This window comes from Bos indicus, chromosome 9 (assembly GCF_029378745.1).
Source record: "Bos indicus isolate NIAB-ARS_2022 breed Sahiwal x Tharparkar chromosome 9, NIAB-ARS_B.indTharparkar_mat_pri_1.0, whole genome shotgun sequence".
Lineage (NCBI taxonomy): Eukaryota > Metazoa > Chordata > Mammalia > Artiodactyla > Bovidae > Bos > Bos indicus.
Window position 1 is genome coordinate 88,925,223 of NC_091768.1, and position 13,186 is coordinate 88,938,408.

At 41.3% G+C, this 13,186-nt stretch overlaps 1 protein-coding gene across 10 annotated transcripts in view; it reads right to left on the reverse strand.

Moving 5' to 3' along the window:
* The window catches only part of RMND1 (required for meiotic nuclear division 1 homolog), a 34,561-nt gene that overhangs the window by 15,728 nt on the left and 5,647 nt on the right, over nucleotides 1-13,186 (reverse strand). For 9 of the 10 annotated variants that reach the window (XR_011568532.1, XM_019967600.2, XM_070796383.1 and 6 more), the window contains 3 exons: nucleotides 5,653-5,761; nucleotides 3,697-3,772; nucleotides 1,110-1,149 (listed from right to left, as the gene is read on the reverse strand). Coding sequence is in view for 9 of the 10 variants with exons in the window: in XM_019967600.2 (XP_019823159.2) it covers nucleotides 1,110-1,149; nucleotides 3,697-3,772; nucleotides 5,653-5,761 (225 nt within the window). In the remaining variant the exon portion in view is untranslated. Of the gene's footprint in view, nucleotides 1-1,109; nucleotides 1,150-3,696; nucleotides 3,773-5,652; nucleotides 5,762-6,116; nucleotides 6,474-13,186 lie in introns of all 10 variants that reach the window. The other variant, XM_019967604.2, reaches the window with a different exon arrangement.

Genomic DNA, 13,186 nt, shown 5'->3' on the forward strand with positions numbered 1-13,186 from the left:
GGCCTATATTTCTTTCTCCAGGAAACCACTCCTCAGTCTCTCTCTTCCCACCCTCTATGTGTGTGGGTACCTCTTTTTAGTAAAGCTGGGATTATACGAAGCACACTTTTAGTACAGCTCTGGTATTATATCAGTTATAGTCTGTAACCTGCTCTTTTAATTTAACTGTATCATGTGCTGTGCTGTGCTTAGTTGCTCAGTCTTGTCCAGCTCTTTGAGATCCCACAGACTGTAGCCTGCCAGGCTCCTCTGTCCATGGGGATTCCTCAGGCAAGAATACAGGAATGGGTTATCATGCCCTCCTCCAGGGGATCTTCCCAACCCAGGGATAGAACTCAGGTCTACCACATTGCAGGTGGATTCTTTACCATCTGAGCCACCAGGGAAGCCTACCAGGCAACCCCCAGGAACAGGCTTTTTTCCCCACATGACTTTTAAGCACTAGATTCTACCTGATAGACAGTAGATTTTATTCTACAGATCTACATAACAAGCTTTCTCTTATTATGTGTTTTGGTTATTTCTCATTTTTGCTATTGTAAATAATGTGTTGAACATTTCTGTATATCATTCATCACCTATAATGTGATTATTTTCTTTGGGTAACTTTCTAGATGTAAAATTGCTGAGTTAAACACAAAGTTTTGATGTGTATTACCAAACTGCCCCTGAAAAGGCTGTATTAAACAAATCCTGATTGGGATATTAAAGAAATGAATTCCAGTGAGTGAAAATGTTCTAGAAAACTTGATCTTGATCTAAAATAAAACTCAAGGCAGCCAGCTTCCAGTTAACTGTGTGAACACTACTCATTTGTAGGCTATCATGTGAGAAGTACACTTCTTCTATCTGCAGTGTAGCAGGGATTCTTCTGATTCTCCACAAATCAGTGTGTGTGTGCCCAGAGAACGGAAAATGTAGGTAACCTGTAGTCAAAATGACAATTTTGGAAGATGACAGTGTTAGGATCAACATCATGTAATGCTGAGCAAAGAAACTGAAGATTATCTGTCATTTTATCATCCAATGGCTCAGGTTATTGAGGGCTACTTAACAATTTATTCTCAGAAAACTAAGTTTTAATGCTTTCACACTGTATTTATACTTACAGTTTGGTCTTTCACATTCCAGAACACAGCAGCTCCTTCCCTGATTTAAAAGAATAAACTTGGTTAAAGGTGGAATACATTCTTCAGGGCCACACACAGAGCCATGCTTTAGGTAGCTTCTAGAATGTATCTAGAATGCCAATTAAAAAAATATGATTTATTATGGATTTGACATGATGGCCCCTGGATGGATATGATAAACAAAAGCTATTTTTTGAACTTTTGATTAAAAAACTTTGCCCCTCAAAAATTCATGGATTTCTCAAGTGGTTTGCAGAGTAACAATTATTGTAATACTACATAATTTCACGTATCTAGGTTGTTTCATAACCTGATTCAATTTTTTAAAAAAATTCTAAATTCTTTATTTTGTATTGAGGTATAGCCGATTAACAAACAATGCTGGGATAGTTTCAGGTGGACAGCAAAGGGACTCAGCCAGACATATACATCAGTAACATCTTATGGAAAAACCCCAAAGAACTTCTTGGCCAACTTCTTGGCAATCTGAATTCTAAGAGTTGCAGGATCTACGTGGGGGCACACTGGAGGGACACTGTTCGTACAAGACTACCAAGCCGAACGAGAAAATGAGAGGAGGAGATACAGCAGAGGAAACATCCCAGCTCCGGGAGAAGGTGTGAGGCAGGCATGCGATGTCGCAGAAAAAAGAGCTAGTGGTGTGAGTGGCTGTGGATGAGGGCGGGTAGAGACAAAGGTGGTAAGAGACAACCCCGGAGGAACTTCCTGCTGTGATCAGGAATTTGGTCAAATCCTGTGGAATTTTAAGCAGGGTAGTGTAGTGGTCAGAATTACCTACTGTCAAATTATCCTGCCTACAGAGATGCAGACAGACAGACTGGTGGTGGGGTAAGAAGACAGGCAGTGAGACCAGGCAGTGAGTGAGCTGTGGCAAAAGGCCAGGGTAGGGTCTCAGGACGCTGACTGGAGAAGGTACTGAAGCAGCCAGAGCACTAGCTCAGAGAAGCGCCTCCAGGCAGAAGAGAGGTCGCAGGAACTGCAGGGTATGGGGCTCAAGCCCTGTGTGACCACGTGTAACTAACAGGTACCTCAAACAGGCCTGCTCCAAACTGAGAGCTGCGGTAAGTGGAAAACATGTGCCAGGTTTCACAGACTTAGGAAGAAAAGGAGGATCTAAATCTCATCAATTGTGGACTGGTTACATGTAGAAATGATAATAGTTTCAATATGCTGGATTATATAAAATGCACCAGTAAAATTAATTTTAGGTAATATATGATGCTCTTATTAGTGCTATTCAAAATTAAACTCATGTTATTTTTTTAAATTAAAGATGTGGCTATGAAACAATGTATCATTATGTACGTGGCTTGCACTTGTGGCCTGCATTGTATTTCTACTGGATGGCATTGATCTAGAGGACCTGAGAAATCCAAATTCCTCACTCGAGTCAAAAGGGATGTGATTCTACTCAGACTAAATGCTGAACCCAATTATGAATCACCCATAGACACAAAGACAGGGCTGCCAGTTATCAGCAATTGTAAGAACTAAGACCATAGAAACTTCACCGAAGTCTGTATTTTTATGGATGTTCCATGTATTTCTGTCCTGCCACTTATCAGTCCCTTGACTGTGGGTAATTCACTTCAATCCCTCTGACCCTTGGTTTCCTCAGCTGCAAAATGGGGGGGGGGGTGCGCGGTGGGGGGAAGACTCTCTTCAAGTGTTGTGAGGATAACATGAGATGATTTTAAATGGTTTCTACTATCATCACCATGCCTACTCAGCTGCTCCAGAGTATTTGGTGTTAAAACAACCTTTAGAGAAAAGGAATGAATGTATGTGAGGCAGGGTCCCAGGCTGAAGTCTCTGGAGACGTAAGGTGGTCTAAAACTTTAGCTGAAGAGTTTCAGAGGGAGAAGAAAGAAAAGGAAGAAAATGGCAAGGAAGAAAAGACAGCAGGGCAGGTAGCATGTATACGTGAGAAGGAGCCCTGAAGCTGAATGGGAAACACCATGCTTACATGTTCTCAGTAAATGAAAACCCAGATTTATATATAAAGATAAGCACACTCCAAGTTACCCGAGTGGGCCTCTGTTGATGACCTCAACCTGAGCCTCCTTCAGCCTCTTGCTCTCAGACAGGCCAGAACGTGGGGGAGGCCATCGGTTCCCTCCATCCCTGCATCCTGCAGAGCTCCATTATTTCCAACAGTGGTTCCTGCTTTAGCCTTGTCCAAGGCTCTCTTCTGATAACATGTTAAGTGCACCCTTTACTGTCACGAATCATGCATGGTATAAATGACTTGCACAGATGATACAAAGATGACATAGTGCTGAAAGTTAACTTAGAACACAAGGAATGAAAGGTCCCTGATATCTTCCCTGGGGCGAGGGGGGGAATTCATTACTTTATAAGAGGATTTACCAGCAAATGCCTAAAACTAACAAACTCTCTTATTCAAATAACAGCCAAAGGATAAATTTTAATCACAAATCCTGAGCACATTTACTGCTAAGAGATGAGGTATACCTGCACCTTTAAGGACCACATTACCTGGCCACACAGCCCACCTCCCACTGCGGTTGCTCTCCTGTCTTACCTGAAGAAGAATATTGTACCAGGATCACCTTCTTTTGCAGAATTTTCCACACCCATCACCAGAATGTTTGCTGCATCTGTGATAAAAGAGCAAAAAGCTATGTCACAAGGTGACACATGGTTTCAGGGTCACCTTCAACAAAGTGCTTGTGATCATTTCTTCACACACCATGAAGTGCTCTGCAACACAGTCACACTTTCTACTAAGGTTTCTGAAAGTATTTAACATGATAAAATGAGAAGACCACAGGAAATTACTTGAACAAAATATTCAACAACCTGTGACACTATTATTAGAGCTATTTAGAACTCATTCTTGCCCATTTTGATTCAGTAATCACTAGAAGTTGATAATTATTAAAGTCTCAGCTTCAGTATGACTATGGTTCAAGAATTTGGGAGTGGGGTGAAGGAGGGATGGATTGGGAGCCTGGGATTAGCAGACACAAACCATTCTATAGAGAAGGAATAAAGAACAAGGTCCCACCAAATAACACAGGGAACTATGTCCAATATCCTAAGATAAACCATAATAGAAAAAGAATATAAAATGGAATCACTTTGCTCTACAGCTGAAAGTAACACACTGGAAATCAACTGTACTTCAATTTAAAAAGAATTAAACTTTTTATAAATAATTTGAAATAAAAGTTGAGGAGCAATTAATATATTCTCTTCCTTTACAATTTTATTAATAATATAGTTTTAATATTCTCAAACTGCTCAAAATTTCGCTGAATTTTAAATTATATTGTAGACAGTGTGGAAAATAGAAAACACACAGAGACAAAGACACCTGCCATTTTAAAACATATCTGATTTCAAAGTCAATCATGAGAACTACCACAGCAGTCATCAGTAGCTATTAAAATATTTTAACATTTTAAATATAAATATATACGTATATAAATATTCACCAATAAGTAGTTACTTTGTATATTATTTTAGTAGTATTTACTATATTCTATCATAAATTATAAACAACACATTAATCTATCAATTAATAAACATACTAATTAATATGCAAATTGCTGTCTAATTTCTTGGCCTAAACTTAGGATCCTAAAATCTTTAGAGTTCCTGATAGAGGAATGGAGGATTCAGGTGGAGACCAAATCCTAAACTTCGGTGCACTCACACTTCCCTGAGTACTGATACTACATCGATGGATGGAGGGCAAGGTTCACACGTACAGTGGAGAACACCACAAATGAGACAGGCAAGACCCAGGGCATGGTGTGAGAAGCCAAGTCTGTGAGGCACAAGACCTCACTGCTGACAGCCTCTGCAATCAGCCAAGAAGACCCCAGGGCGAGTTTTCATCTCGGGGGCCCTGGACACAGCTGTTTTTCTAAGTCAGTTATATTTCTTTCTGCCACCAAATAGTCTGGTCAGATCATCAAGGCCAAAGAGCACCATGACATTTCAACTGTTTCTTAAAGGCAGTGACTTTCAAAAATTTTCTGTGTAGCAGCGAGGTTTTCCACCTACTATTTTTGCTACTTTGAGGTCAATTCATGAATTTTCCAAAGTGTTCCAAGTCACTTATTTTTTCATGTATTTCTCAAAGTGTTCCTCACACTACCCTACAACCCTCAGTTTAATTCTCCTTTTAAATATTGTGTTTATCTTTTAACTAATTCTGTTAGTTTAAAATATTTCTATTAATTTTATGGTTCTTCTGTAATACTAATAACTTTTAAATGTGACAGAAATGAAGTGGCATGGCCTTTGATCATCCCAAATAAGACTGATCCTATAAATAAAGCTGACTGAACCATACTGATTTTAATCTTATCTTTGTCATCTGCATAAAGAGATTTAACACCCCTTTTATGATACTGTTGTTTAAATTGAAAATGAAACCTAAACAAACATGTATTTCAGACAGTTATCATAGGAAAATTACTTTCTAATACATTTTAACATACTTGGCCCCTGGTTCAAGGAGATGTACCTCGAGGCAAGCTTGTCACTTCGACGTATCCATGGGACGTCAGATCTTGAGAGAGGTTTCCAAGATGGTACTCATCTGCGGTTGCAAACGCAGTGCATTGCATCAGGTCCTGCACCAGGGAGAGGGGCATGACATGGGTTACTAAGAGGCGCCTGACACGGCTGTCACACTACAGGGAGGAGGACTCTGTGCTGCGAAGCTGGCAGGCGAGCCTTTTCTCCAAACATCTCAAAGATTCGGACAAGGGATGCGAGAAAGACGGAGAACAAGACATTACAGGGAGGCAGATTTCAGCTCAACCTATGCAAGAACTTTCTCCTGCTAGTCAAAAAGATGAAATGGCCTAGATGAAAATGGAACCAACCCCACCGGTTGTGCTTCAAGCGCAGACTGAACAAAAGATGAGAGAGGATTAAGGGATTCTATGGGCGCCAGGATGAAATGCTATTTAAAGTCTGTCCAACCTTGAGTTTCCATGGCTCTTGCTCCCAGCAGCATTATTATTTGAGGTCATTTGGTAATCTGCCACTAGCCTTGAACAGGCAGAGATTAGTCTGTATCTACAAAGGAATTACAGATGTTTTTGCTCTGGTTAACTTCACTCCGGTTGAAAGTTCTCCAGATCTGAGAATGAGTGCAGGTTTGGAGGTGAGTGCTTTGGCTTCTGCACTAGGAGTCTCACTTGTGTGTACATGTAGGTATTTATGTTGTGTCTGTACAATACACGCATGGCAAGCATATGGCCCAGCACACGGTGCTTTTGTCCATCTGTAGGTCACAAGCTGTCATTGAGTCCTGATGTTGATTTAGTTGGCCCAATCCTGCTTAAAAAAAAAAAAAAAACAGAATGAAATAGAAAATATTAGAGTTCATAATTCATAGTCAGGACTTTTATTTTATGATGTTTTCTGTCACATATATATGTAGGTATGCTGGGTCACTACATAGAATGTAAAATAAATTCCTCACCGTTGAATGTGGTCAATAAAATTCAAAAGCTACGGGCAGAGGTAGAGGTGCTCAGAGGTCAGGCAGAGAATTAGATTCATTAAAAAAACAACAACAAAAGACTCAGAGTAACAAGGTTGTTGTGAAGTTTACACAAGCTGATGAGTGTCAACTGTTCAGAACCATGACAAGCACAAATGTTCAACATTTGTTACAGCCGTTATTACAGCACAGATATACACGTTTGTGTTAGTTGCTCAATTGTGTCCAGCTCTTTGCAACCTCATGGGCTATAGCCCCGTCAGGCTCCTCTTTCCATGGGATTCTCCAGGCAAGAATACTGTAGTGGGTTGCCATTCGCTTCTCCGGGGGATCTTCCTGACCCAGGGATAGAACTCGGGGCTTCTACATCGCAGGCAGATTCTTTACCGTCTGAGCCACCGGGGACATATATGCTTAAAGCATCAAAATGCAAGGGGGTTAAAAAGTCTATCAAGTAGTTTACATCTGGATTTTCATTTGTTCATAATTTTATATTTTAGTATCCACCTGTCAGAACATTAGTGAGTCTACTGTCTTTGGTACATATGGTGCTTTGGCCCAGTGTTGGTCAAAAGAGTTTTATGAGTCATTACATCAAAATTTATTCCTAAGATTTACTCATCTTGGCTCCTAATTTCTTTCCCTTTCTGTTACATTCCTAGTATGCAATTTAAGAAAAGTAGCACATACATTCCTTCCTTCCTCCTACTTTTGTTACCTAACTCCTGGCCCCTTCTCAAGAAATGACTTCACCCTGCTTTGCCTCTTCCATCTGTTCTAACGTGTGGTTTAAAAAGCACCAGAAGAATACACGGAGGACCTGAAAAACCTAAAATCAGTAAACTATCCACTCAGAAGCAAAACACTGTTCTTATTGATTTTCACTCAGTTAGGGAAAAAAAGCTGAAATTGTTGCCAAATGTGAGATATATGGATGTGGGACCCTCCAGTTGCACATATCTGATGAGCCTGATTCCCAGTCATTATAGAGGTAAGAAGGCACTGTGACAAAAACACGTGCACTCGTACGGCCAGATGAAAGCTGCTTACTGGAGTACAGACACGGGTTCTGTGCTCAAGATTTAGAACGGCGGGCACTAGCTGTTCTTTTAATGCTCTGTGGAATTAAGAGGAGCTGGCAGGATATGAGATTAAGGTGACTGAAAGAAAGGAATCCCCCAGGTAAGAGGCCTCAGGAAAGGCCACAGCAGGCAAGCTCTACTCTGCAAAACCTGACAACTTCAGAAGCGTGCTACACAAAATCCCAGGGCAGCCAGTTGACGTCAGAGTTCCTTCTTGGGCCGCTAGAGCTGATGTGCTTAGTTTAGGCTGCAGTGGGAAGAGCAGGACGCATGAAGGAGGAGACAGGAGATAAGGAGAAGATCACCAGCTAGTCCAGGGGAGGGTCTTCCCATTATTGTACTGGAAATGGCACTGGCTGGCTGTCTCTAGCATCAGAGCCTTATGCTGGCAGCCGGGAGAACTATCCAACTTAAGAGTCACCCACATAGTGTGTTCAAGGTCTCAACAAATTATCAATAATAAGTTGCCATTTGACACAACATCCAGACTTCTAGCATCTTTTGCACCTGGCAGTAACTGACCAGGGTCGAGGAAGGGGCCAGGTTCTTCAGTTGACACTGTCCCTCCCACTCCCTCCTGTCTCGCGCCTGCTTCGCCACCACGTTTGTTTTTGATCAGGCCCATCTGTGCTAAAAAAACAGAAGAAGAAGAAGAAAAAAAACTTACACTGTTTTACATTCTCAAAAATGGCATAAGTCAAAGCACTCAATCAATCACTACTTCCATGAGAAAATATGTGCTGAGCTCCAAAGAGTCAGGTTATAAATTTTTAAACACAGTCTGTTTTTACTTAGTCATTCCAAGGATCTTTGCAGATTTGCTGAAGATGGTCACCTTCCCTTCTCTCGCCATCTCCTATTTAGTTTGGCTCAAAGTTCCAGCCAGTGTCACGCAGCCTATGGCTCAGCTAACATTACGTAACCTCTATGGCTCGCCACGCTACTTTCTGTATCCTCCTTAAACATCTGGGACCTGAGTCGGTTTAAGTTACAAATCTTCTATGAATAAACGATTCACAAGGTTTACCAATTTGACCTGTTAGACCTATCTTTGGGGAGTTTTATTTCCTTTGCTTTTTGATTTCAAGACTGTATTTAAATCCATTTGGTAAAGGGAAACAGTATGTGTCATCTCCACGTTAACCCCCCCATCATTTAAAGATGTTTTTACTCTGCCAGAAGTTTTCACTTTCAGACATGTCTTTTTCTGGATTTTTTAAAATAATAAACCATTCTTTTTTGGGCATCAAATACAAATATTAATATATAGCGAACTTCAGGTACTAGGATGGGGATCAACAACTTGTTCTTAAATAAATGTGTCAAACCAACCTAAAATTGTTCTTGGATTTATGACTTATATTTAAGCCTTTCTATTTTAAAATGTTAAACAAACAAAAACCAAACCAAAGCCAAGAAAACCACTGTGTGTGTAGTGTTTCATTCTTCTGGTCACAGAAAACATATTCCAGCAGATGGGGCTAGAAATTTATATATGATTCTTGTTTTAGAATATCACACACTCTGACGGAATACTTTTCTTGAAAAAGAAAGTTTATTTTTATTCACGTTCTTTTACTGAAAAAAAATTAAGGTTTTTCTTCTTTGGTAATCTTACTTCTATGTTACTAGGGGGTAAAAAATGTACGTTTTCCTGTTATATACAGATTATAGGTGATCGCTTCACAGCCTTCTGGCTAAGATCATGTACAGATTACAGGTCAAAGTTATAAAACAGATATATTTTACATTACTACTATAAAGCCTCTTATGGCCTTCTCTGGTGGCTCAGACGGTAAAGAATCTGCCTGCAACGCGGGAGACCTGATTCCGATCCCTGGGTTGGGAAGATCCCCTGGAGGAGGGCATGGCAACCCCCTCCAGTATCCTTGCCTGGAGAATCCCCATGGACAGAGGAGCCTGGCGGGCCACAGTCCATAGCCTTGCAAAGAGTCAGACATACCTGAGCAACTAAGCACAGTATAAGGCTTCAGCTTTTAAGCTTTTTGACTACAACCCATGGTGAGTTGTACAACCCAAAGAAGCCCTTTCACATACACACCATACACAGGCACCCACACCAATAACTGACACGAACACATCACAGAACGGCATGTACCTTGATCGTGAGTGACGCATTGATTCTATTTCATTACACAAGCAAACCGAAGTGGGGAAAAACAACTACTAACCACCCACTAGTTAATCTCACAACACTCTGTAGTGCTAGCCTGAAGCCACCACTGGGTGTCCCCCCCCCCCCCCCGGCCAGCATCCACGCCGCTCAGGGAGGCCCTCATCCTCCGGCATCGTCCTCCTCTAAGACAGGACAGACCACCCAGGAGCACTGTCCCTGTCATGATAAATGATGAGCCAATGGGATGTAGGCTGACTATCTCAACAGGGCAGGATCTCTGCAAATGGGACCAGGTGAAGCGCTGACTCCGACATAGAAGGTAAGTAATTAGGCTCATGCAGTCCGTTTCAGGTGCTTGCGTGCGGCTGCGGGTAGAGGGTGAGTTCAGGTACACGCATGGGGAACGAGACAAAGCGTGTCTCTTTCTGGTACAAAGTAGAGTCCTTTCCTGACTCAGTGCAGAGTGGAGGTAAGGGCTCCGCCACCACAGGGGACTGGCCAGCCCCGTGATGCCCACGAGGAAATGGAGGGGCCCACTACTCGGGGCAGACAAATACTCGGGGCAGACAAAAGCTAGTCTTCGACCTATGGTTTATGTTCACCTTTAAGATCATTAGAAAACAATGCTCCAAAATCACAGTCCCTCAGATCACTTCAGAAAACCTCTTAGAAAAGATTTTCTATTATTTTCCTGTGCTTCCAGAGAAACAACATACTCTTTCTGTTTTTGCAAAACTCAAACTAAAGTCACAGCTACTACATTATGTAACATGTCCTATGTCAGGACCCAGGAAACAAATGATGCCTTAAATTTGGTGATGGAAAAAAAGTTATTTCTTGCAAGACATTCTTATGTTTTTCTTTTTCTCTTGTTAGACAACATGAAATGTACAACCCAGGAGGATTCCTGCTTTTTCCTTAATCACTGGGCTTCTCAAAACTAAACATTCAACTGGATTATGCATATCAGGTATCTGATAATATCTCTTTCTCTGTTCATGTCAGCTGCTTGCTCTGTTTTAAATGTAATGCTTTTATTACCTCAATGGAAGCACTAAATTTTGATAATCTACTTCAAATCCTTTCCTGGAAGCAGAAAAAAAAAATTCTAAAGAAAAATAAAAAACAGAATTTAGGAAAATTGCTTTCAAGTCCATGGACAACCCAAAGAAATCATGTCTCTTTGATAATTTACAACCAACAACTATTAAAAAAAAAAAAAAAAGTGACATCTCTGACTCTGTCAGACTTTCTTTCATTAGACACTTGATCCTGCTCTGGGTTGCCAGATATAACAAAAGAAAAAAGGGACTTGATCCTCCGTTTTCGATCTGCTATAATTCAGGTTTCTACACTTAATTTTCTTTCAGTTACTTAAATGCTAAATTTCCCAGATGATCACATAGCGAAACAATGTAATTAAAAACTCAAGAGCTACAAAGAAAAGGGTGAGAGTAGAATGAATCCCAAACTCCCACCCTTTATATTCTGGGTTTGAAAGAAACAAAACAATAATGTAAACAAAGCTAGAATCCAAATAAAAATCATTTACCAGCTCTGGTGGCTCAGATGGTAAAGAAGATGCCTGCAGTGTAGGACACCAGGTTCGATCCCTGGGTCAGGAAGAACCCATGTCAAAGGGAATGGCAACCCACTCCAGTATCCTTGCCTGGGCTAGCCTATGGACAGAAGAGCCTGGCGGGCTATAGTCCTCGGAGTCACGAAGAGTCAGACACGACTCAGTGACTAACACTAATCAGCCCCTAACTTTACAACCTGAGGATATGACAAGAAGGCCTGTACACATTTTTAAAGGAAGTCAACCTCACAGTAAAAAAACACACACACACACACACACACAAAAACCCACCAAATTATATGCTCAGGGTCTACTTCTCAAAATCGAAATTTTAACCTGTTTCGACCCTAACCTGTTTTCTGATAGATTCAGAATGTCTCATGAAATTTTAAATATTTGACACTCCTATTTTTAATGTTGATGATACAGACATCTAAGATTCCTTTGCTTCTCTTCCATCCTTTTCAGTTTAATAAACATTTATTAAGTATCAGGCATAGTTTTAAGTATCATGCAAGATACACATGTTAATGAAGGGCTTGATCTTCACCTTAAATATTTACCATTTAGTGGGGAAAAGTATATTGTAGAGAAATTCCCATAAACCTCATAACAGGGACCCCCTTCAACCTTCGAAGGATAAAAAAGCAAAGACCTTGACTCTGCTTTTTCAATTCTAACTTGCCACGTCCTTTGCCACCTGCTCCCACGCAGTCATCATCAGCTTAGAAGTGCTTACCTGTCTACACAGTTAACTTAAAATTTTTTTCTTAAACTTAATATAGAATTTCTACAGTTTGAGTTTTTTTAAGTGGGGGCTTTTTTTTTATGTGTGTGTGTGTCCGACTCTTTGAGACCCCATGGACTGTAGCTCACCAGGCTCCTCTGTCCATGGGATTCTCCAGGCAAGAATACTGGAGTGGGTTGCCATTTCCTTCTCCATAAGTGGGGGCTTTTTAATAGCACTATTCCTAAAGTGAACTTAATACTAATCTTTTCCAAAATTTCCTTAGGCCACTAACTAATCCTTTTATAAACTACATTTTTATATTTAATTGCCTCTATTTTGCCTTTATACATATGGTGAGTGCGTGCTCAGCTGCTCAGTCACATCCAACTCTTTGTGACCCCATGGACTGTAGCCTGCCAGGTTTCTCGGTCCATGGGATTTGCCAGGCAAGAATGCTGGAGTGGGCTGCCATTTCCTCCTCCAAGAATTGTCCCAACCCAGGGATCAAACCCGTGTCGCCTGCATTGGCAGGTGGGTTCTTCACCACTGAGCCACCTGGGAAGCCCTTTATATCTACCACTAATTCCTCTAATTACGATGCTGATTCCTTTTGGAGGTAACAGGTTGTGCTGCTGCTGCTGCTGCTGCTAAGTCACTTCAGTCATGTCTGACTCTGTGTGACCCCACAGACGGAAGCCCACCGGGTTCCCCCGTCCCTGGGATTCTCCAGGCAAGAACACTGGAGTGGGTTGCCATTTCCTTTTCCAATGCATGAAAGTGAAAAGTGAAAGTAAAGTCGCTCAGTCGTGTCCAACTCTTAGCGACCTCATGGACTACAACCTACCAGGCTTCTCTGTCCATGGGATTTTCCAGGCAAGAGTACTGGAGTGGGGTGCCATCGCCTTCTCCAACAGGTTGTACTACTAAGCTTCAAAGACCCTGAAAGCAGCATTGAGCAGGTGCTCTCCTATGCTGGCAGGGAGGCCAAGCTGGGACACACAGGGGTTCAGGGAGAT